At 37.6% G+C, this 23620-nt stretch overlaps 1 protein-coding gene across 1 annotated transcript in view; it reads left to right on the top strand.

Annotated features, from left to right (window-relative positions):
• Positions 1 to 1847: 1847 nt before the first annotated feature.
• The window catches only part of STK4 (serine/threonine kinase 4), an 82332-nt gene continuing 60559 nt past the window's right edge, over positions 1848 to 23620 (top strand). Inside the window, exons 1-5 of the mRNA XM_037012798.2 lie at positions 1848 to 1998; positions 6843 to 6923; positions 12990 to 13118; positions 15411 to 15525; positions 19244 to 19408. Of these exons, the coding sequence (XP_036868693.1) occupies positions 1964 to 1998; positions 6843 to 6923; positions 12990 to 13118; positions 15411 to 15525; positions 19244 to 19408 (525 nt within the window). The 5' untranslated portion in view covers positions 1848 to 1963. The remainder of the gene's footprint in view (positions 1999 to 6842; positions 6924 to 12989; positions 13119 to 15410; positions 15526 to 19243; positions 19409 to 23620) is intronic.

Below are 23620 nucleotides of genomic sequence, written 5' to 3'. Positions count from 1 at the left end.
GAATGAATGAATCATGTGTAACCCTGATAATTGGTTCCTTGTCTTAAGTTATTATCATATTTTGGTTGGCTGAGATTTGCTAATTCAAAATTCAGTTTTTCAGTCACACTAGCCATATTTAAAGTGCTCAATAGCCACAACTGTTTTTCATGGCACATAAACAGATCATTTCTGCCATTGCAGAAATTTCTATGGAACAGTGCTGGACTGGAGATTCTGTTGAAAAAGAGGGCAATCCTCATGTCAGTCTATCTTCTGGAAAAGTCCTAGGAGGGATATAAAGGAAGAATGTTTGACAATTGTGTATTGGCAAATTGACATTTATTTTAAAAAACATTTATTAAGTATCTACTGCTGAACATAGGGTAAAAAGCAGAGTGTGCTTTGGGAGTACAGAAAAAGAGCTAAAAGGATTTCAGAAGACAGAGGATTAACTGTTACAGGAGAGATTCGTCATGGTTTCCTAACTCTGTAGAAACTTTTTTTTTAGTTTTACTTCCTCAGGGCTCTCACTGCCATTTGTATAGATTTGTAATAGAGCAAAGTGGCAAATACAACATGAATTTTGTGGTGTCAAGATAGTCCTAGGTTAAAATCTTTGCTCTCACTAGTTGTGTATATATAGTGGAGTCTCAGCTTCCTCATCTGTAAATGGGGGGTACTAATTCTTACTTCCTGGGGTTGTTTTGAGGATTAAGTCTAGTATTGTGCTTGCACATAGTAGATTCTCAGTAAATATTTTCCTCTTTTGTCAGTGAAATGGCTCCATTACCCAGTTTTGAGCATAAGGGTGCCATACGTAGGGGGCCTTGAAAAGTGGTTGCTCAGTTAAATTTCATAGATGTCATACCTTTGGGAAAAGCAGGACAATTAAAAACAGTGAGAGGTTGCTTTGCGTAAGTTTTCTTATGTAACTTTCTCCACGCGTAAATTGGGTGGAATGTGTCATTTTCTTAATGCCCACTGATGATGGTGACAACTGAGGCTATCAGAATTGCCATTGCTGGAACTGGAGCTCTTAGCGGATAGGGAGCTCTCTGATGCCACCAGAGGGTACACACCCGTGGTTGTCCAATGTGGTGCAGGCTCTGGAATCAGATTGCCCTGGATTTAAAACCCCAAGCGTATATACTTTTGTAGCTATGTGATCTTCACCTCACTGGCCTTATAAAGGCAGAGTAATAATAGTACTTACCTCACAGGGTTGTTAGAGGAGTATAAATGAGCTAATATTAACAAAGTACTGAAACAGGTCAGCACTGTGTCAAATAATAAATACTTAAAATTGGGGATAACGTTACAGCTTGATAAGACGGTTAAATAAGGATATATGAAAACAAATGCATGACAAGGGCGTAATAAATATTAGCTATTGTTAAGTCTACAAATTGTCTCAAAGGTGAGGCCGTTAAGAGAGAGGGTGGGGTGGTTTGCAGGCTGATGCTCTGTGACATCCAAGGAAAGGGGATGCACTGCCCAGCCTCCGTCTGAAACAATAATTCAACCAGGTAAGAACAGCAGAAAACCACAGATAGTTCCAGGAGTCTCTGGAGCAGAACTTAACTGTTTAACAATTGACATTTCTTATCAAGCCGGCGCTTGGCAAGAAACCTCAGTATCTCCGATGAGCCTGAGGGATGGGTTCCCTGCCTGGAGTCCCAGTGTCCTGGGCTTACAGAGTCGCAACGAGACAGCGGCCGGGGCAGCCCGGAGCCCGGCTGAGGAAACCGCCTGGAGGAACCTCCTCAGCTCCGTGGTTCCGAGTGCCTTGGCTCACCACGTGACGCAAGCCTCGTCCCACGTGACCCAGGCACAGTGCTCGCGGCCCCGCCCCCTTCCAGCGACCCGCGCCGCTTCCGGCAGGGGCGGAAAGCGGAAGTGTGGGAGGGTCTTCGGGGCGGGCTCGGGGAGGTCCCGGGGGAGATGGGGCAGTGAGCGGGTCTGGGCGGCTGCCCGCAGCGACATGGAGACGGTGCAGCTGAGGAACCCGCCGCGCCGGTGAGGGGCCACCGGCCGAGGGGAAGGGGGTTGGGCGGGAAAGGCGGGAACGGGAGGAGGGAAGACAGCCGTGTGCGAGCCCCCGGAGGGAATGGACCACCGGGACGAGGCGACCAGGCTGATGCACCTGCGAGTGCCCCCGCGCCTGGCGGGTGGGGGTCCGGCAGAGGGGACCATGGGCCTTGGGGATAAACGTGGGGCTGGTTAGGGAGAGCCCGTGCCGTGGGGGGACATCCTGGCGGAAGGGGGGAACCGATGAACGGAGCAGCCGCTAAGAAACGTGGGGACAAGTTAGAAGAGCACCTGCTGAGACCGGGGGGCCTCCGGGGGAAGGCTCTCAAAGGGACTCTGAGGTAGGCGGAACCCTGCAACCGATGAGTCCCTGCGAGGAGTCTGCCCAAGGGGTGGGTGGGGAACAAGCAGAGAGGAAGGCTGGTGGACTTGAGGGAAGGGTTTCTCACCTGAGGGGTGCAGTGGGGAGGATCTATTGAGGGGAAGAGCTTTGCCCCAAGGCTGAAGTTGTGCCAGGAAAGGTTGAAGGTTCAGCAGGGGAGGGCTTCGTGGAGGATGGCATGTTCTTGGTAGTGTCCCCACTCAAGGATGATGCTGGCGTCTTTCATTCCTGATGTGGAGTGCCTCCCTAATTTTCCTCACGTCCTTCTCTGCTCTTGAAAGCTGACATTGGAAGGTAGATAAGAAATGAAGATATTTTCAAGATGGGCAAACAGACCCAGAAGTTGAGATACGGTCTTGTGTGTTTCCTTCTTTGCTCTAGGTCTGGGTCACTGGACCCAGCTTTTATTGTTTTGTTGAGCATCAGCTGCAGATCCTGCTGCTACCTGGAATGTTTTTTTTTTAAGTCTAGATCAAGGAGGCTGCTGATCGTAGGTGTGGAACTGCTGGGCTGGTTGCAGTTGTATCACTGCTTTACTCTAGGGGTCCTATGTCACTCTGCCACATCTGGAGAAAAACAGACAGTGAAGAGAGTAATGCTTCTCTGAGGTGCAATGTAGTTAGCTTCTGTTTCACCCAGACCTCTGACTTCCTGCAGCAGAATGAGCTCTAAAGTAGGAAGTGTTCAGTGTGTGGGAGTGCAGGGTAATGGAGAGGGGAAGGGAAGGGATGGATAGCCTGGGTTGCACACTTGGAGTTTGTTTGAAGTGCACAGACACTTTAAAGGCAAATATCTGGTTAGGGTGGGCTCATAATTCATCCTACTTTAGTGTGCTAAGACTGAAATAATGATTATTACACTTGTACAGCACTTCCTGGGTGCCAGACACTATTCTCGGTGCTTTTCATGTCCCCTGTTGAGCTATATGAAAGTGCTGATATTTGACCATTTTTGACCTATAAAATGATAATTTTGAATGACTCAAATGAATATTGACTCATTTGATCCAAACAGCAATTCTGTGAGGTGGTTATCTCTCTCTCTGTCTCTCTGTTTTACAGGTGATAAAGTAAAGGCATAGAGAGGTTAGTGATTTGCTGGAGGTCCAACAGTTCTTAACTGCCTCCCTCTGATGCCTCTCTGGAAGTACCCGTTTCACAGGGCCTTGTGTATGTTAGAAGATTTTACTATAGCACCATAGTGATCCAGTTATAAATGTACATTGGTTGGTTATATTTATATATGAAATATGTTCGTTTTTTCTCTGGGGCTTTGGTTTAATTGAAAAGGATTAGTAATCTGAGTTTTGTTTATTCCTTTGCCTTGTGTTGTATAATCTTGGGCAGAAGAGTAAGCTTTTTTTGCTCTTTGGCATACTTATTCCTGTACCTTTCAGATTTTAAAAAATGTATTAAATATGCAGGAGAGGAGCATTGCAGAGGTGAAATATTTAATGGCTGGTGCTTTTCTGCTCATCCTAACTAGGGACTGCCTGATTTGCTGCAGATTAAGTTTATTGTCCTTTGTATTAGTTTGTTAGGACTGCCATGTCAGTTTCAAAGACTGGGTCACTGAAACAACAAAAATTTATTTTCTCATGGTTCTGGATGCTGAAAGTCTGAGATCAAGGTGTCAGCGGCGCTATTTCTTCAGAGGCCTCTCTCCCGGTGTGTAGATTGCTGTCTCCTTCCTGTCTTCACATGGTCTTCTCTCTGTACCTGTCTGTGTCCCATCTCATCTTACAAGAACACCAGTCATATTGGATTAGGGCCGCATGTAGGACTTCACTTTACTTTACCTCTTTAGAGGCCCTGTCTCCAAATACAGTCACATTTGGAGGTACTGGGGATTAGAACTGCAACATAGGAATTTTAGCTGGGCAGGGGCTGGGGGACACATTAACTTTATTATCATTTAAAAAACTTAATCAACTTATGTATTTGTTGTAACCCATGTCAAATTCTTTGTGGAAAGAGGGATAGGCATGCATAAATAAAATGAACCTTATAAGAATTCAAAGATGGGAGAAAGAGGTTTGAGAATTAGCCAAACCTGTGAGTAAATATGTCATAAACACTTTTTTGCATTTGGAAAGATCCAAGTGTTTCTTCAGAGATTCAGATGGCATGTGTTTACAGCAAGGAATAGCAATCCCAATGAAGGAAATGATCCCTGTGTTCATGAGTTTGACATTTGTGTGTGACTAAGTGAAGGATGATAGATTAAAGCCAGTGGCTTAAGTAGGAATTCATGATTTAAAAAATGAGTTGCCGTTAAGCAGTAGTGTGGTGGAAGATGTAGAGTACATTTCTGGAATGCTGGCCATCCACGTGGCCATCTGACTTAAGAGGGGACCATCCACCCCACGGAATAGGCCAGGCTTATTCATTTATGAACAAGCAATGAAACTACCTAGGACCTGGGGACGTCCCCTCTGAGAGAGCTAAATTGTCAGAGTCAGCTGTTTCGGTTATAGTGCTGCTTCCAAGAAGACTCATGGTATAAAATGTTATTAAGTCATTCATCAAAAGCTTTTCTACTAGAAATCTTATTTGTTGATAATCAGGTAATACTTTTTAGGGTGAAATTATGTTTTATTTTGAAAACTTGCGGAGATCGCTGGTAAAGGTTTATGATTCCCATCATTACATTCATTAATCCATTAGCAAATATTTATTGATCACCTCTGGATTATCAGGCACCAGAGATAACAAAGGTCCCTTAATACCAGACCAAAACTAAAAAATCACTTGGATTCTTTTAAAGAAGCATCTGAGCATTCATACAAAGTTTGTCTATTATCAGAGGCCTGCAGCTGTCTCTGACATGGCAATGGCAGTTTCCTTTGTTATGCTGGGGTCTTTGTAGTAATTGGAAAAGTGTTTTGCCGTTTGTAGACCACAAAGTCAACACACATTTGATCTTCCTTTATATAAGCTTTTTATAGAACTTTAATTACACTTGAGAAGTGAGGTATTGTCCATTGTTTATAGTTAGGAATTCAGTGCTTCTAACTTGTGAGTTCATAGAAATTTCACTTCTGAAGTTTAAGGGGGGTTTCACTTCAGCCCTTTTTGTTTTGAAACTGGGAGTGTTTATGATGTCACTGGAATTTAATTTTTAGGACCTTTTCATTTTAAAAGGTCAGTGTGGTCATTTCATTAGTTTTCAAGTCATGGCAAGCATTGACATGGAGCAGTTCTCCATTTGTCTAGTACGTAATTTGGTACATTTCTCTAGTGCAGTACTGATAAAATTCTATATGATTGTCCTTTTGAGGTCAGTGTTTATTGGTGGATACACTTGATATGTTCGAGGGTTTGTTTGTTTTTTTGTCTTGTGGTTTTGCTATTTCGTCTAGAAAGGTACAAATTTGTGCATGTGTCTGTGTAAGTTCAAGTTTTTTATTGTAAAAATTGGCCTTCTTTTCAGTTTAAACCTTTTTCTTTACAAAGAAATCTCCAGTGTGACTACCGTATTTCACCATTTCCTGAGCTCTCTTTTCTTTGTTGTCCTTTTGTAGTTTCAGGAAGCCACGTGTGGAAGATATGTACACACATATTTCTTTGCAAGCTCCTTCCTTAAGCCCATGGATTTTCAGAGGTCTCAATGTTTTAAAAAAATATTGTTATTTATAACCTCCCATGTTTGTTATGGTTGTTGAGCATAGTCAGAAAAATCTGAATTATCTGGAATTTGTAAGCAGCCATATATCTGATTTTAGGACTGGTCAGAGGTACATGACTGCTCGTGGGAGAGGCTTTGTGAGACCGAAATTCCCAGCTGCCTAGTTATTTTTCACTTTCAATCATGTCTAAGTGTATACTTTATACTTTCTGTTTCTGTGTTACCTATAGAATCCATGTGTTTTCACAAAATTACCCAAATCTTGCTTTTGGGGAGCAAAATGTCTTCTATGTCTTCCTTGGCCTCCTGTCTTAAGACTGTCTTCCAATTCATAGTTAACCTTACAGTAAACATCTTTTCTGAGGAGATTTTTATGCCATTTTAATTCTTGGTATCTCCAGATTTAAATGGATTTTAAAGGCTATATCTAATCTAATTCTTGAGTCCACTTTATAGCATTTCAGCCACATGATGATTGTTTAAATTCTCCGATGATGGGGAGCTAGGGACTTCTTAAGGCACTCTAAACCATTTTAGAATAACTTGTGTTAGAAAATTCTTATACCTGTTGAACTGAAGTCTGTCTTGGTAGCAGTTTACCCTGTGGTCCTGATTTTGCTCATTAAGCTGACCTAGGACCCCTATAATACTTCCATAGAACAGTCCTACAGCATCCCATAAAAGTCTCTTAGCTTGCCATTGGTGTTGTTTACTAGTAAAGACTTTGTAGAGAAATTTCTAAGGTGCTAAATAAATAGTGTATTTTGTGGTCTAGTTGCTACCAAGTAAACAGTATGTCATGGTTTTATTTCTTCATTCACAGGCAGCTGAAAAAGTTGGATGAAGATAGTTTAACTAAGCAACCAGAAGAAGTGTTTGATGTCTTAGAGAAACTTGGAGAAGGGTGAGTGTACAGAATATAGAGGTAGACCAGTAGGATGCAGTCTTTTCTTTCCCACAAACCAGAAGGATATGAACCTTTGTCCTGGCAGTAATTCACAGAACTAAGGAGAATGGCAAATGTTGCATGTTGGTACTATTCTGGGTGGGATGGGAGGTAAATTTATAGCTTGATATGCCCTTTCCCTTTTCCCCCTAATAACCATTAGAAACAGATTTGGTGATTCCTGGTCTTTGTAACACCAAGGACATTTGTTGTTTTCTCTCTTGTAGAATCCATGGATTATATAATTTTATTTATTTAACAGATAGCACTAATTGGTTTATACTTCATTAAACATTTTTATTAATCAGCCATTTTTATGCACTGGTCATAGTTTCTGATCAATAGGCAATAACTGTTGCTTCAATAAAAAAACAATACAATTCAACATTTTAGTTAGTGCAGCTTTGTCTAATATAGGAAGTGAACCAAGGACTGTCACTACTTCCACAGTTTCCTAAGAGATCCAGAATCCTGGTCTGGGAACCAGGGGAGTTCTTGAGACACAGGAGTTGTGAATAAGTTTATAAAACACTGGTGAAATGGTATTTAACAATGGAGAGTGGCTGTCATTGACTTTCATGATACAGTAAAGGCTGCAGCATAACTTTTTGTACTTTTCCATATCCTTTTAATTTAAATCCTTTGTGTTTATTTCTTTTTCTGTAATGACCAGGGCATTAAAATATTAGGGACACCCTTTCTTAAGTTTTTGTTGTTAGTTTTTGAATAGGTAACCAATATGTATGACAGAGTTCAAAAAGCATTAAAATGTCCATAGTGAAAGAAATCTTCCCCTTACCTCTGTCTCTCAGCTACTCAGAAGCAACCAGTATAGCAGTTTTTTGTGTATCCTTCAGAGTTGGCTTATGCATATGCCAGCAAATAAATTGTGTGTGTGTGTGTGTGTGTAGTCTCTTCGTAGTACTAGTTCAAGAGAAAACCTGAAACACTAACTTTTAAAAATGTCTATTGTCTAATTACTGTATGCTCTTTAAAATCAGGCTTCTGTGTTATTGGATTGCTGTGGGGTTTAGTGTTATTTGTGTCTAATGTAGATCAACCATAATGTTAAACCCAATACTGGATTACATGGAATAGATTTTCGTGGATCACCTCCCTTGTAAAAAACATTAGTCATCATCTTTTTGTAAGTTGGAAAAGTACAGTTTGGAATCAAGCAAGAAATCAAGCAGAGAAGGGAAGTAAAAGATGACACCAGCTGTGCTGCTAAAGGACAAGTGTGAGATGAATCCAAGGCTGCAAGTTGGCTTGGCATCATCAAAGGTATGGAAAATAACAGTCCCTCTCCATCTCTTGTCTGCCATTTTCAGCTTAGGCTTGTTATTCTTGCTATTTTCCTCAAGGAACTGTGCTTACGACCTTTAATCTAACAGTGCTCACAAGTTAGCTTTGAATAAGATAAAGAGTGGTAGGCATAGTTGGCTATGTAACTAACTGGTTTATTTCATTTTTAGTAAAAGTGTGTTACAGTAGTAAGAACTGACTCTGAAGTCAGACAGACATGCATTGAAATCCTTCCTCTACTGTTCATTAATGATAATAAGCAAGCAAGCTTGAGCAAATTGCTTAATATTTTGAAGCTTCACAAGCCTCAGCTATAAAGTGGGCATATTACTGTCCCCTGCATAGGATTATATCAAGTATCACATGAGATAATGGGAGAAAAGTACTTAGTGCTTGTCATATAGTAGGTGCCCAGTAAATGTCAACTATTATTATATTTTTAAGTGTATCAGCTGAAGCATTTTTCAGACCTTATCATGTCAAATCAATGTTAAATCTTAAGTCTTCAAGTAGGTTTTCTTGAAAGGAGCTCTGTTTGGGTTGGCTGGGTTTGGGGAATGTCATAAAACTAGACAGAGAATATATCAGGAGTATAATGTAAGGAAAAACTAAGCTAATTATGATTATTTTAAATTGTGTTTTAGATCTACTGATGTCTCCATCAAGGAACTTGGAAATTTCCCTATAAAGATGTCACCAGGGAGAAAACAAAGCTTCAGATCTTTCTCATTATCACCATATTGTTCTTTTAAATGATACCACAGATTTTTGGATTTCTATCATGTCTGAATGAACTGAGCTTCATTTAAAAGCAACATCCTGAAGGAAAACCTCACTGCACTTACTTTATAAATACAAGCTGCCATGCCATCTTTAAATTATTTTGGAAAATGAATGGATTGTGAACTTTCACTGACTTATGCCTTGTGACATGAGCTCTTGCTGAGAGACTGTATTGAATTCTGGAAGTTGCAGTCATTCTGTGTTTTGCACAAATTTTTTGGATCTGTGGCAGAGTAGAACCAGAGCTCTAGAGCAGGATGAGTGGCCCACACTTGGAAAGTGTTTTGAATTAGAGCCTGGCACCTTTTTTCCTTCTGTTATACTTTATAAAGTCTCACACATTGACTCATTTAAGTTTTTTATCAGCGCATAATGACAAAACATCTTGTCCATGGTTTCATAGCTAGTGACTAGTATCATTAAGACTTGTACCTGGTAAATATGGCTCCAGATACTGTCTTACTTCTATTTTTCTGCATTGATCCTTGCCTTGTATGCCTTGGATGAAACAACTACTTTCCACTTTCTTTGTTCTCTGTCAGTTAAAATTCGAGTCACAGCAGTATTCATTGTAGGGTATCAGGTCTTAAGGGGCTTGCACATAATTGCTAAAACCTTCTAAATCCTCTTCAGAGTACTGTAAGTGCCATATGTGGAATCATGAATCTTAATTGTTCATATGAGTTAATGGAGTTTTCTTTACTACCACGATAGCATAGGGAAACAGAGAGTGCTCTGGTCAAGATTGTCAAGATTTCTGAGTGAGTACATACAGAGACCTTTCCTTTCCATGCAAGTATATAAGAATAATGAATGAAAATTAATATTTTAAATATAAGGACACATAGCCAGCTATCAACCAGGCATAGAAAAGGTATCTGTAATAGAGGAGGGTAAAGCAGGCACTGTCCTTGTTGGGAGATCACAGGTGGCTTCCAACATGAAGTTGTAAGCTGGACGAGACTCCCCATTTGTGAACTAAGACTGAAGTAAATTTGCCCAATCTCTACTAGGAAGTATCATTTGCCTGTGGCCTGGGGAAAAAGCCAGAGGTACTATTATGACAATAAAAACTTGGCCTGGACTACATCTGTGTATGGTATCTTGAGGGGCAAAAACCCCAAACTCCTAATCCAAGAACTGATTAAATTGTATAGCTTAGATCATTGGGCTGAGGGAACCATGAAACCATCATGACATCACAAAATGCTTATTAAGTTGAGCATTGTATAGAGGAAAATCATTTATTATAAAAGGAAACACATAAAAGAATCCACCGGCATGTAGTTATCAGCAGACCTAACAAATGGGCGAATTCACATCCAAGGAAATAGAGTAATGGAGCAATCCAAAAAGAGACTTAACATGTTTGTCTATGATTTTCAAAAAGATAAAAGGAGAGAATAACATCTTGAAAATAAGACGACAAGCTTATTAACATGAACAGTTAGCCCCATGAAAAAAAAAGTCGAGAATCTTGACAGTGGAAATTAATTTTAAAAGCCCAGTAAATTGGATAAAGAGTAAACTATGCAAGCTGAAAACAATTTGTGAACTGAAAGATAGAAATGAGACCGATCGCAAAATGCAGGACAGAAAAAGTGTTAGAAACCAAGAAGACAACACGGATTGAGGAGGTCCAATAGGAATTCTAGGAGATATTAAAAGAAATAGAGGGGCAGTAAAGAGAATGCTGAGTATTTTCCACACTTGTGCCTTCAGATTGAAGAAGCTTATGAAGTGCCAAGTAGAGTGACTGCTACTTGCAGTAAAATTGTAGAGTGTTAAGGATAAAGAGGAAATCTTTAAAGCTACAAAAGGAGAAAGTACTTATGAAAAATTATAATCTGATGATAGCTGTCTTCTCAGCAACAATACTAACTGGAAAACAGTAGAAGTGCTGAGGGAAAGCTATGGTCAAAGAATTCTATATCCCACAAAACCCACTCCAAAGTAAAGGTGAAATAAAGACATTGTCCACATATGGGACCTAGTGTATCAGGAATAATTTTGGATGAAAGTAGCAGAATACCTAGCTAACATTTGCTAACCAATAAGGTTGATTAATAACTAAATGATAATAAATCTGGAGGTGAAAGATTCCAGAGTGGTTAATTGGCTTGATAATGGTTTAGCATTTATGTGATTCTCATAGTCACAAGATGGCTGCATTAGTTTCAAGCGTGATGCCTTACATGACAGTAACCAAAGCAGGAAAGGAAGTGCAGGTGAAAATGGGCCTTCTTGTGTGCTTCTCTTATCAGGGAAGAAAGTCCCAGGAACCCTTCAGCAGAATTCCCCTCAAACATAATTGGCCAGAACTAGATCATATGTTTGCTACTAGTTAAGTCACTGACAAAGGGAATAGGAATACAGTGACTAGTGTGAGCCACCATGATTTATTCCCTGGGACTAAGCATTTGTCACCTAACAAGTTGGGATTATCTTAGCAAGGAAGAAGGACAGTGGTTGGGTCTCCCATGTGGTCAGCAGTTGTCTTTCTCTGGCAAAGAAAAAAGTTGTATAACATTTAAGGATCATCATACTAGTTTTGCTAATATAAGGAATGGAGTTTTTTATGTGCTTTGTATAGACTTAAAAATTTTTTATGTTACTTTCACATTGAGACAATTTTTTTTATTAAGGTATTACTGATATACTCTTATGAAGGTTTCACATGAAAAAACAATGTGGTTACTACATTTACCCATATTATCAAGTCCCCACCCATACCCCATTAAAGTCACTGTCCATCAGCGTAGTAAGATGCCACAGATTCACTATTTGCCTTTAAATTGAAACAATTTTTGAGCATCATTTTGGCAGCTAGAACACTGAGCTACTTTGATATATTAGGTGGCACTGTTATTTTGATCTCTCTTCAAGAAAATATGAAGAAACAGGTGTGTTTGGGAAAGATGAAAGGCAGTTTACTCATTATTATTTCACTGACAGATATCCAGGTTTCCAGTGAAAATGTAAGATGATGATATCTCATTTGACCATCACTATTGTCTTGTAAACAATTGTACATTTTATAGATTGTCATTTTATTCATATTGTCATTTACAATATTACATATTGTCATTTTAGATGAGAAAATTGAGGCACAAGGTTAACAATATGTCTATAAAAGACAGCTAATACGTACTGATGGCAGGACTCAAATCCCAGGTCTAAATCTAATGCTCTTAGCTCCCAAATTGAATGGATCATAAGCTTCTTATTTATTTGATAATACGTTCTTAAGGAAAGCTGCAGGAAAAGGCAAGAAGGATTTGTATGTGCTCTGTTCATGTGACATTAGTATTTGAAGATTCTTAGATTTTTAGTTTCCATAATTTTTTAAGTATTGCAGTAAGAGGAACAAGGACAGAAATAACTCATGTTACTAGAGTGAACACAGGAAAACAAAGACCTCTCCTTCCACAGTATGCCCCAGCGTAGATGTGGAGAGACCATAGGCTTTGTATTCAGACATGCCTGGATTCAGATCCTAGAGTGACCACTTATTTATCACTTACGTGACCTTGGGCAAGTTGTGTAACCTCTCTGATCCTTTTCACATTTACCTGTAAAACAGGGATGATGACCTTGTCTTCATTGTTTTTTAGTAAGATGAACTGAGATGACACAGTTTCTAGCAGACATCAGGCATGCAATGCATGGTAGCTACTCTAATAATTATTATTTAATGCTAATGCATTCAGTAAAGTTTTAATGTGAAATTTTTAAGATGCCATTTTGTGGTAGTTCTCTTAATGACCAGTCTCTTTTCCAAAGTACCTTAGCTCTCTCAGGCTTGCCATTGTGGCTAGTATATATGTATTAAGCACTTTGGGATATAAATTAAAACTGTGAGTTGTTTGTGTTTTGCCACTTTTTATCTCTTGGTTTGCTTTGACTTTATAGATGTTCTCCTTCCCCCAATTACAGGTCCTATGGCAGCGTATACAAAGCTATTCATAAAGAGACTGGTCAGATTGTTGCTATTAAACAAGTTCCTGTGGAATCAGACCTGCAGGAGATAATCAAAGAAATCTCTATCATGCAGCAATGTGACAGGTAAAGGCATGTGGTGTGTTTTCAAGAACATGGTTTTGGATTTGCTCTTACTATTTAGTTTGATACCTGGAGATCTAAGTTTACTTGGATATTTTGAAGAAGGGAGAGTTTACTGAAATGTCCTTTTCAGAAAAGAAAATATGATGAAAATGTTTGTGTTTTAGTAACTGAACTTTTATGATTTCTATGTCTGCATAGGGTTTTTTTTTTTTCACTAAGACTTTTTCAAAACTAGGAAGAAGAGGCAGAAAGGCAGAAGGTAATGCTAGCTTTTTTTTTTCGCTGATAATGATCTCTCTTACTTGCTACTGATAAGACATTTCTGCAGAGACAACTATGAAGAAATCACTCAAATACTTTTAGCTCTAGAAGCCTTAGAATATCAGATCTGTAAAGAAGATATTTATTTATATTCTACTGTTCTTTCACATTTAAAAAGTATTATTCACTAAGTATAGTTAAGAATTTTATTTTTGAGGAACTAAGATTTGTCAAGTACTGTAAGCAGGAAGTTAGGCCAACAGGCAACCACAGAAAAGCACGTGGTTAGCTCTGAAATTCCATGACAACGGGGTGGGTCCCTGTGATGAAGCAGGCATCCTCAGTACCACTCAGATTTGAGAGAAACACAGCCCTAGAGAGCTGGAAGGAGAATGAAAAAGCCTTGCACTTGAGGCTGCATCCATTCCTCTGAAGGTCTTGGTTAGCAGATCCATTTAGCAGCTCCTCTTCATAAAGCTTCAACATTAAGGCAGGTGGGGCTGCCTACTCAGAAATATTCCCAGGAGCCCTGAAGTCTCAGGGGCTTGTCAGTGCAGCCATTTCTCTTCTCCCTCCCTCCCTTTCTGATATTATTTATACTTTTGTGGTTACTTTCTACTAGGCAAAACCCCCCATATTTCTCGAATGGATTGACCAGAATAAGGTAGTAGTTTTCCTTTTTCTCCTTTATAAGATACATTATGGAAGCTCTTTCCAGTTGACAGATTGGGACCTTGCCATTTTAATAGACTATACAAAAGCTGTGTTCCAGGGTGTGCAAATTAGTGTGTCTCTGATTAAAAGGAGAGTTATTTTGAAGAGCCCACTCTGTGCTAAGCACTGTAAGGAATACAAAGAAATGGAGATCAGAGTTCTTGTCCTCTGGGCGTTTATAGACTGACTGGACAAGCCAAGCAGATACATGGACAGGGAAATCTAGCTGACAGTATAAGATAAAATAGAATGCATTCCAACGGTAAGTACCTGACAGTAATTCCCTCAGAGAGACAGTAAATACTATAGGAATTTAGGGAAGGGCGAGCAGATGTGATAATCTGTATCTTAAGAGACTTATTCATACATTTCTTTATTGGTAGTGTGTGTGTGTGTTTTCCTGCTCTCCTTGTCATAAGCATGTTTCCCAAGGATGAAGGGGAATTTGAAATTCTGAGAGTTAATAAGGCTAAGTTTGTTTTACCATCTTTAGTTATTGTGTGACATTATTTAGCACTGATGACCATCTAGCCATTTAAAGCTGGTAGCTCTCAGAGGGCAAATTATTTCATTGTAATGGGATGTTTGATTTTTCTCTGAAATTTCTCATTTGGTAATTCCAGGTCTGATCTTGAATTTATTTTCTTCACTATAGGTTATAGTGTGATTTTTCTTCTCTTCTTATTACAAAGTACATGTGACTTCTTGGGAAAATAGAAATAAAAAGAAAATAAAATCACTTTCCCTTTGGAGAAGTAATCATTGTTAAAAACTGCCTGGTACATATATTGTTCCATATCTCTTTTTGGAGTTTTACTACACTTAGTATTGTGTAACCTGTGCTTTTTTTTTTCTTTCTTTTCTTGGGGAGATAAACAACATATCTTCTCATGTTGTCAAATATTCTTCCGTAACATTTTCCATGGAATCGTGGTTATTCCAGGATATAGATAAATCATTATTTCTAAACTCCCTACTGTTGGACATTTAGATGGTATCTAAATTTTCACTGTTATAAATAACACAATGAGGGTAACTACTACTTCCTTTTGAATATTTGTAGTTCTTCTTTTAGGTTGAACTGTAGACCGAGAAATGCTAGGTTAAAAACCCACACATCTTTTGTGCTTTTGTTATGTACTGCCCTCCAAAAAAGTTACATTATTTTACTTTCTTATCAGGAGGGTGTTCATTTTAACCTTGAATATGCATAATTGATCTTTTGAGCTGTGAAATTAATTTTCATGTGTTTAACAGCATGAATTAATAGAGATGTTTGAAGGCTGTTCAACTAATTTGTATTGTCTCTCACTCTAGCCCTCATGTAGTCAAATATTATGGCAGTTATTTTAAGAACACAGACTTGTGGATCGTTATGGAGTACTGTGGGGCTGGTTCTGTGTCTGATATCATCCGGTTACGAAATAAAACGGTAAGTTTACCTTCTAGAACAATGCAGCTAGCTAGTTATTGTGTCTTCTTCTTTTCTCTGGCCTTTTTTCATTGTGCACTTTACTAAATATCTAGAGATATGACTTTCAGATTTCCCCTTTTCCATTGTTCATTCCCCTCTCTGCTTTTTGATGTCTCCTAAAAATGACACCAACCTAATCCAGTGAAATCTGGCATGCTTTGCTTATTTCTTACTGGGAAAAAAAATGACTGCCAAAACTTGGTTAAGCAATGAATTTTAAATGTTTAAATTTGGATTTTTTTCTTCTACCCACCATGTTCATAGACTATGCTCCTTTACATCCTATCAGTCAGCGAATAATCTCTGAGAGATTCTTTGCTCTTCCTGTGATTGCTGCGATAAAAGCTTGGAGTCATGGGTTCTAATTCAGATTCAGTTGCTTAGACTCTGCTTACTTATTCAGCAAATATCTCTACAACACTGTTCTAGGCCCTAGGGATCCAGTGGTAAATAAAGCAGCTACAATGCTCTCATGGTAGGACATTTCCTAGCAGGGCAACAAAAAGCAAATTAGTGGCAACTAGAGAAGAAACCTCAGATAGTGATTAATTACTATGAAGGAAATGAGTGAGGATCAGTGTAGAGAGTGCTGGGTGGGCTACCTGGGGATAGATGGCGGAGAAAGGTCACTGGGAGGTGATATTTGAAAGTTGAATGATGAGACTTTAGGACTTGTGAAAGAACATTCTAGGTAGGGAAATGGCCAGTGCAAAGACCCTGAGGCTAGAATGAGTTTGGCATGTTTGAGTGCTACAAAGAAGACCACTGTGACTGGAGGGGACTCGGTAAGGGTAGGAGATGAGGTGAGATAGGTGGGCAGGGCTAGGTTGTGTTTGGTATCATAGGCCTGATAGTAAAGTTGAATTTATTCCAAGTACAGTAGGAAACCATTGCTGGTTCTAAGCAAGTGAGTGAACAATCTGACTTATGTTTTAAAAACATAACTATGGTTTCTGCATGGACTGTGAGTGGGTGTGTAGAAGCAGGGGAGATCTTAGCATGTAGGTTTTTTTTGTGGTTTTGTTTTAATAAGAAAAATAGGAATAGTAATACCTATATTAAGTATTTTCATGATCGTGAAAATTAATTTAAATATGTGAAGGTGCTTTGTAGATAGTGAGGTGCTTTACAGATTGTAAGGTGGGACTATTTTAAAACTTAGTTATTACTCTTTTTATCCATATATACTAATATATCCTTTTCTTATTTCACATTGTTTAGAGTTCGTGTGTTTGTCTAGTCATACAGCAAGTTCTGTAGCTAGGAATAATGTCCTAACGTAATATATATTTAAAGAAGTCCCAAAACTCGAAAAATTTATTGAATTAAAAATTGGGTTCCAGGGCTACTTATATGCAGCATTAAGTTATTTTATTTCAGGTATTTTAAAACAATCAAAAATTAATTTTGGTGGTGCTTTTGATGTTTTTTCTGTTTTAATATTAGTTTTTTATATTTATGTCATTTTAAACTATTCTGTGCTAATCTTTAATTATTACACATTATTTTACAAAGAACTGTCCAGCATGTTTAGTCACTAGCCACACGTGGTTAGTGAAGACTTGGAATTTGGGTAGTCTGAATTGACATGTGCTTGTTATAAAATACCAGACTGTGGAGAATTATTACCAAAAAAGGGACATAAAAAATCTTCAGTTTTTTTGCATATTGATCACATGTTGGAATGATGATATTTTGGATAAATAAGGTTAAATAAAATATATCATCAAAAATTAATTTTCCTTGTTTCTTTTTTCTTTTTAAATGTGACTACTAGAAAATTAAATGTTATATTTGTAGCTCACATTTTATTTGTCTCGGGGTGTGCTACCTTAACTAATAATTAGCTCAGCTGATTAGAGTGAGGAGTCAGTAAGCAAGTCGGGAGCTTTGTTCTCTTTGGCCATAGAAAGTGCCCCACACTCTAACTTGGAACCTTGCCAATAGTGTTTACTTAAACTTTAGAGGAAGCTCTATTCATTTATTAGCTTTGTGACCTTTGGCACAAATGACTTGTCTGTGCTTCCGCTTCCTTATCTGTAAAATGGTGATGGTAATAATAGTATCTGTCTCATTTGATTTTTATGAAGATTAAATAAGATTACAAAAATCGTGCCCAGCATAGATTAATTACTTAATAATTGTTAGTCATGTTTAATATGGTTAGCATAGTGCCTGGCTCATAATGGATGCTTATTACATATTTGTTGATTGATTGATAGTGTAGTAGTTATTAAACCATGTGTATTCTTACATGCTTTATGTCATTTGATTTTCATGACATTCTTGAAGAAAGATGATATTCCTATTTTATAGATTGAGAAACTGAAACTAGGAGAAGTTTGATAACTTGCTTAAGTCACATAGTTAGAAAGTAGACCCAAGTGTAAAACTAGGTCTTTCTAATCTCAAATCCATATTTTTTGCACCATAGCACATTTCCTTCTAAATGTGAGTTGTTTGTCACAAGGGGACTAATGGAGAGTTTGTTGATTGATTGAGTTTGTTCAGGAGTGGGCTTGGATCTGCACAAAGTCAACACTGGACTGATCAGATACTTGATGTCAAGCTCCAGCATTCTTGCTTTCATTTATTCATGATTATTCAACAGATATTTTTTCAGGACCTATTATGTGCCAAATGGCTTTCTTGGTGCCAGGGACGCAATAGTAAACAAATCAAAGACATTTTTAAATGGAGTTTATGTTTCTAGTATGGAAGACATCACATAAATAGATATATAAATAATGTATAATATGTCAGGTAGTGATAATGCCGCTTGACCAATAAGGTAAGATTAAGAGATAGAGAATGATTTAGGGATGGAAATGCTAGGGAAGGCCTCTCTGATTTTCTGATGAGGTGACATTTAGGCAGGCAGTGAAGTAAGGGACCCAAGTTGTACAGAAATCTGGATGAAGAGCATTGCAGAGAAAACATCAGATTGAAAGGTCCAGATGTGGCAATATGTTTAGTGTCCAAGGAACTGCAAAGAAGCCCACGTGGCAGAAATAGAATGAACAAGGTGGAAAGTGGTAGAAGATGAAGGTAGCTTGGAGCCAGATCATGTAAGACCTTAGTGAGGATTAGCTTTAATTTTGAGTGACTTAGGGAGCCATTGGAGGGCTTTGAACAGATCTGGCTTACATTTTAAAAGGTTCATTATGGCAGCTGTGTGGAAATACATTTAGAGGGTCAAAGGCAGGATATACTGGCAGCTTGGACTGGGGTGATTACAGATATATTTGGGTATATTAAAGATACAGAAGAGCCACAGGTGACCTCAAGGTTTTTGGCTAGAGCAACTGGAAGAATGAAGTTCCCTTTTACTGGGAAGAGTGGAGTAGGTGGGCGGGTGGTAAGGAGAGGGGTAGGATGGCAGTAGAAATAAAGAATTTGATTTTGACATGTTAGGCTTATGATGCTTGTTAGGTGTTCAGTTGGAGATGTTGTGTAGGCAGATATATATGAATCTAATATTTGGGGAGAGATCTGGGCTGGAGATAAAACTTTGGGAGTGGTCATCATAGCAATTGTATTTTAAGCTGTTAAATGCTATTCACAGGTTGATATCTCATATTTGTATTCTAGCCAAGGAGCTTGATCTAATTTTTTTTTCTTTTTCAAATGTGTTGATGTAAACTGATTGAATTTTAACTTCTCATTCTTTTTTCAGTTAACAGAAGATGAAATAGCTACAATATTGCAATCAACACTTAAGGGACTAGAATACCTTCATTTTATGAGAAAAATACACCGAGATATCAAGGCAGGAAATATTTTGCTAAACACAGAAGGACATGCAAAACTTGCAGATTTTGGGGTAGCAGGTCAGCTTACAGTAAGTAAAAACGTTACATCTATCAGTGAACTTCCAGCCTTGTCCTGAGAAGGAATTCCTTTTATTTATTTATTTTTAAAAAATAATACTTGATTTAACTGTTATTAGTAGAAAGATTACAGAAGTATCAACAGGTTACAAAAGAAATACTAAGTTATTTTAGATCCTTGCCTAGGGTACAGGTCCCATAGTTTGGCTTTGCTTAACTTTAATAAAAATAAAAACACAAACAAGAAGTGATAGAGCAGAAGTTCAAATTCTACTGGGCTTCATATTTATAAAAGGAAAAATTCAATCCAAATTGCTTTCCTTGAATAAGACAAAATGTCATCTTATTCAACCTCCAGGTAGGTGGCAGTTAGTCTATTGAAAACACTCTTCTCTCCTGGTTCCAGAATGCAGTCTCTTGATTCTCCTTCTACCTCACTGGTGCATGGCAATGAAAAACCCATGTTTTTAAACAAAGTCTGAAAGTACCTGATTTTGTAAAATGCATAAGTATATATATGTAGGAAAATGGAAATGGTTCTAGACAGGTATATTCTAAAATTTGCTACAGCATTATAGATCAAACAGTTTTCTTGGGTGGTAGAATAAAACATGTAGTTTAGAACTGGTAGTTTGTACAGTTTGTATTTTAAATCTGCCTGGAACATGTTAAGGAGTATCGTAGGTATTACAATAGTACAAAAATGGCTTTGATGTTAAAAAAAATCAAACTTATTCCATATTGTGATTTTTTGGGCCCTTCAAAAGATTTTGTTGTTAACATATAAATAACCAAAATGTTATCTAAATTAAAATCTTTTTTTGTTGACATGTAGTTGATATACAATATTATGTTGGTTTTAAATATACAACACAGTGGTTCAGCAGTTATCATAGTATTAAATCATCAGCTCCACTAGTGCAATTACTATCTGTCAGCATAGGAAGATGTTACAGAATCATTGACTATGTTCTCCATACTGTACTACCATGATAGACTTATATTATGATTGAGATTTTTGTGCTTCTTTATCCCCCTCACCCACAGTAACTACCAGTCACTTCTTAGTGTTTGTGAGTCTACTGCTGTTTTGTTCGTTTTGTTTGTTTTGTTTTTAGATTACACCAATAAGTGAAGTCATATGGTATTTGTCTTTCTCCACCTGGCTTATTTTACTTAGCATAATACCCTCTATCCATCCATATCGTTGAAAAAGGCCGGATTTCTTTCTTTTTCAAGGCCAAGTAATATTCCATCATATATATGTACCACATCTTCTTTATCCATTCATCTATTGGTGGACACTTTGGTTGCTTCCGTATCTTGGCTATTGTAAATAATGCAGCAATATAAATTACAATCTTAATAAGGAAACCAAGTTGGAAAAAATTATTTTAGATCCTTGCCTGTGGTTGTATATGTAAGATATAATATTGCAGTTAAGAATATCAGTTGCATTTAGTAATAATTTTATTAATTAATGTTTCCCACAGGAAACAAAGATCCTAAAATTTATATGGAACCACAAAGACCTTGAATAGCCAAAGCAATCCTGAGAAAGAATAAAGCTGGAGGCATAACACTTCCTAATTTCAAATTATATTACAAAGCTCTGAAGTAATCAAAACAGTGTGGTACTGGCATAAAAACAGACACATAGACCAATGAAACAGAAATGAGAGCCCAGAAATACACCCATGCTTATATGGTCAACTAGTATTTGATGAGGGAGCCAAAAATACTCAGTAGGGAAAGGATGGTCTCTCCAATAAATGATCTTGGGAAAACTAGAAATTCCTATGGAAAAGAAATTGGACCCCTATTTATACCACTCACAATGATTAACTCAAAGTGGATTAAACACCAGAATGTAAGACTTGAGACTGAAAAATTCCTAGGACAAAGTAGGGATAAAGCTCTATGACATTGGTCTTTGGCAATGATTTTTTTGGATAAGACACTAAAAGCACAAGCAACAAAAGCAAAAACAAACAAGTGGGACTATGTTATGATTTTAGTTGGAATTATGGTGAATCATAAATCAGTTTGGGAAATATTGCCATCTGAATGATAGTAAGTATTCCAGTACATGAAAACATAATATCTTAACATTGATTTAGACCTTCTTAATTTCTCAGCAATTGTTTATAATTTCTAGCTTACAAGTCTTGCACTTACTTGGTTAAAATTATTCCTAAATAGTTTGTTCTTTTTGATGCTATTTTAAAGGAAATGGCTTCCTGTATTTTCAGATTGCTCATTGCTAGTGTATAGGATTATACTTGATTTTTGTATATTGTATCCTGAAACTTTGCTGAACCAATTTGCTTATTAGTTCTTTTTTTTTTAAACAATGAACATGTGTTGTTTTGCTAGAGAAAGAAATGAGGGTTTTTCTTCTTCACTAGAATAAAGTGAAACTATCATATAAGATATCTGGCTGGTTTGTTCTTTGGGGAAAACCTCCAGTGCTACGAGGTTTAGATTCCTTTGGTGCTTCTAAATTTGGATTTCCTCTCTGGTCTTTTGCCGAGAGGCTATAGTCCTTGTCAGTCTTCAGGGAAAAGGTGGTCATGGTGGGCATTGTTTTAGCATTTACCATATACATGCTCACTTCATGGTCCTGATTCACAATCCTACCACGCACTGCTGTCTAGAGATCATGGGTTTCATTCTTCAGAGAATATATCTGCATTCTAATATCAGGGCAGGGCAAGGGAAGCCCAGAAGTTGCTTGAAGAGAGAGATGGGTCTAAGCTTCTAAGTGTTTCTTAAAGGGCTTTCAACCGAATCTTGCATTTTTAGTTCCAGTTTCATCCCTCTTCTAGATAGCTGATGCCAGCAGTTTCTGAGCCTTTTGGAGAGGTGTTAAAATCAGCTCTTTTCTTGGCTTCCCCAGCCAGCTGACTCAGGATTCCATTTTGACGGTCTGTTCAGTCAGTTACCACTAATCCATCTACTTTCTAGCTTACAAAAGTTTATAGCTGTGGGTTTTTTCCCCTTTATTTTTTGTTCTTGTGGATTTATTCCTTAAAAAAAAAATCCTTCTGCTGTCATCTTAGCAGATTTTGGAAGGGAGCAAGGTAAACTGTATTTGTTCAATCTGTCATCTTTACCCAGAAATCTACAATATTATTTCTGATTATTACATGGGTATTTCATTGAATGACTGTACCATGATTTATTCAGTTCATCCCCTCCAGTTGGATGTTGGGGGCCCATGTAGGTTGCTTATAGTTTTCCCACCATCATAAACATACACTCTGTGATAAACATCCTTGCAGCTAACCTTTGCAGCATTTCCTTGAGTATATATATCCTTAGGATAATTCCTTAACATTGGAATCTGGCTCAGAAAAATATGAAATTTTAAGCCTTTTGATGCATATTATTGAAATGTTTCTAGAAGGAAATAATTTATGCTTCCAACTGCAGTTATAAATGTGTCCATTTTCCCTCATATTTGCCAGTACTGAATGAGCAATAAGTGTGTCTTACCATTTTAATGACAAGTAAATTTTTACATTTCATTATTGGCCATTTTTAATTCTTTTGTAAATTAACTGCTCATCTTATTTGTCAATTTTTCTAGTCATGTTGTACCTTTTAAAAAAATCTACTTGTTAGAAAAGATAAACCAAAAGTAAAAAAATACGTTAAAATTATTGATCATTTGTTACATGTATGTTGAAGCATCTTTTCCTAATTTACTAATAATTTTTTTTAATAAAGAAGTTTCCAAATTTTATATAGGGAAATACATCTGCCTTTTTAATGTTATGGTCTCTGCCTTTGATCTCATGGCTTTAAAGTGCTTTTCTGCTGCAGCATTATGTAACTGTTCATCTGTATGTGTTTTTTTTTTGGTATCGTTAATCTACAATTACAGTACGCATCAAGAGTTTAAAAAGTTGAAACCTGAATTCCACTTCAATGAAGGACATTATGTTTACTAGGCTCCCCCCTTCACCAAGTCCCCCCCACATCCCCGTTCACAGTCACTGTACATCAACACATCTATATGTTTTTTTAGTAATTTTTGAATTTTGTGTATTTGTATCTAAATTTTCAACCTATTTGAACTTATTTTGGTAAAAATATAAGGTAGAAATTTAACTGTACAGTTTTACAAATGAACAGCTGATGCCCAGTGCTTTTTCTTTTCATATAATCTGTCCTTTGCTTGCTCATTTGAAAGACATTTAACTGTATCTTCATATTAT

This window comes from Manis javanica, chromosome 5, assembly GCF_040802235.1.
Source record: "Manis javanica isolate MJ-LG chromosome 5, MJ_LKY, whole genome shotgun sequence".
NCBI classification, from domain to species: domain Eukaryota; kingdom Metazoa; phylum Chordata; class Mammalia; order Pholidota; family Manidae; genus Manis; species Manis javanica.
The sequence above is the reverse complement of the archived record's forward strand: the minus strand, read 5'-3'. Positions and strand labels throughout refer to the sequence as shown.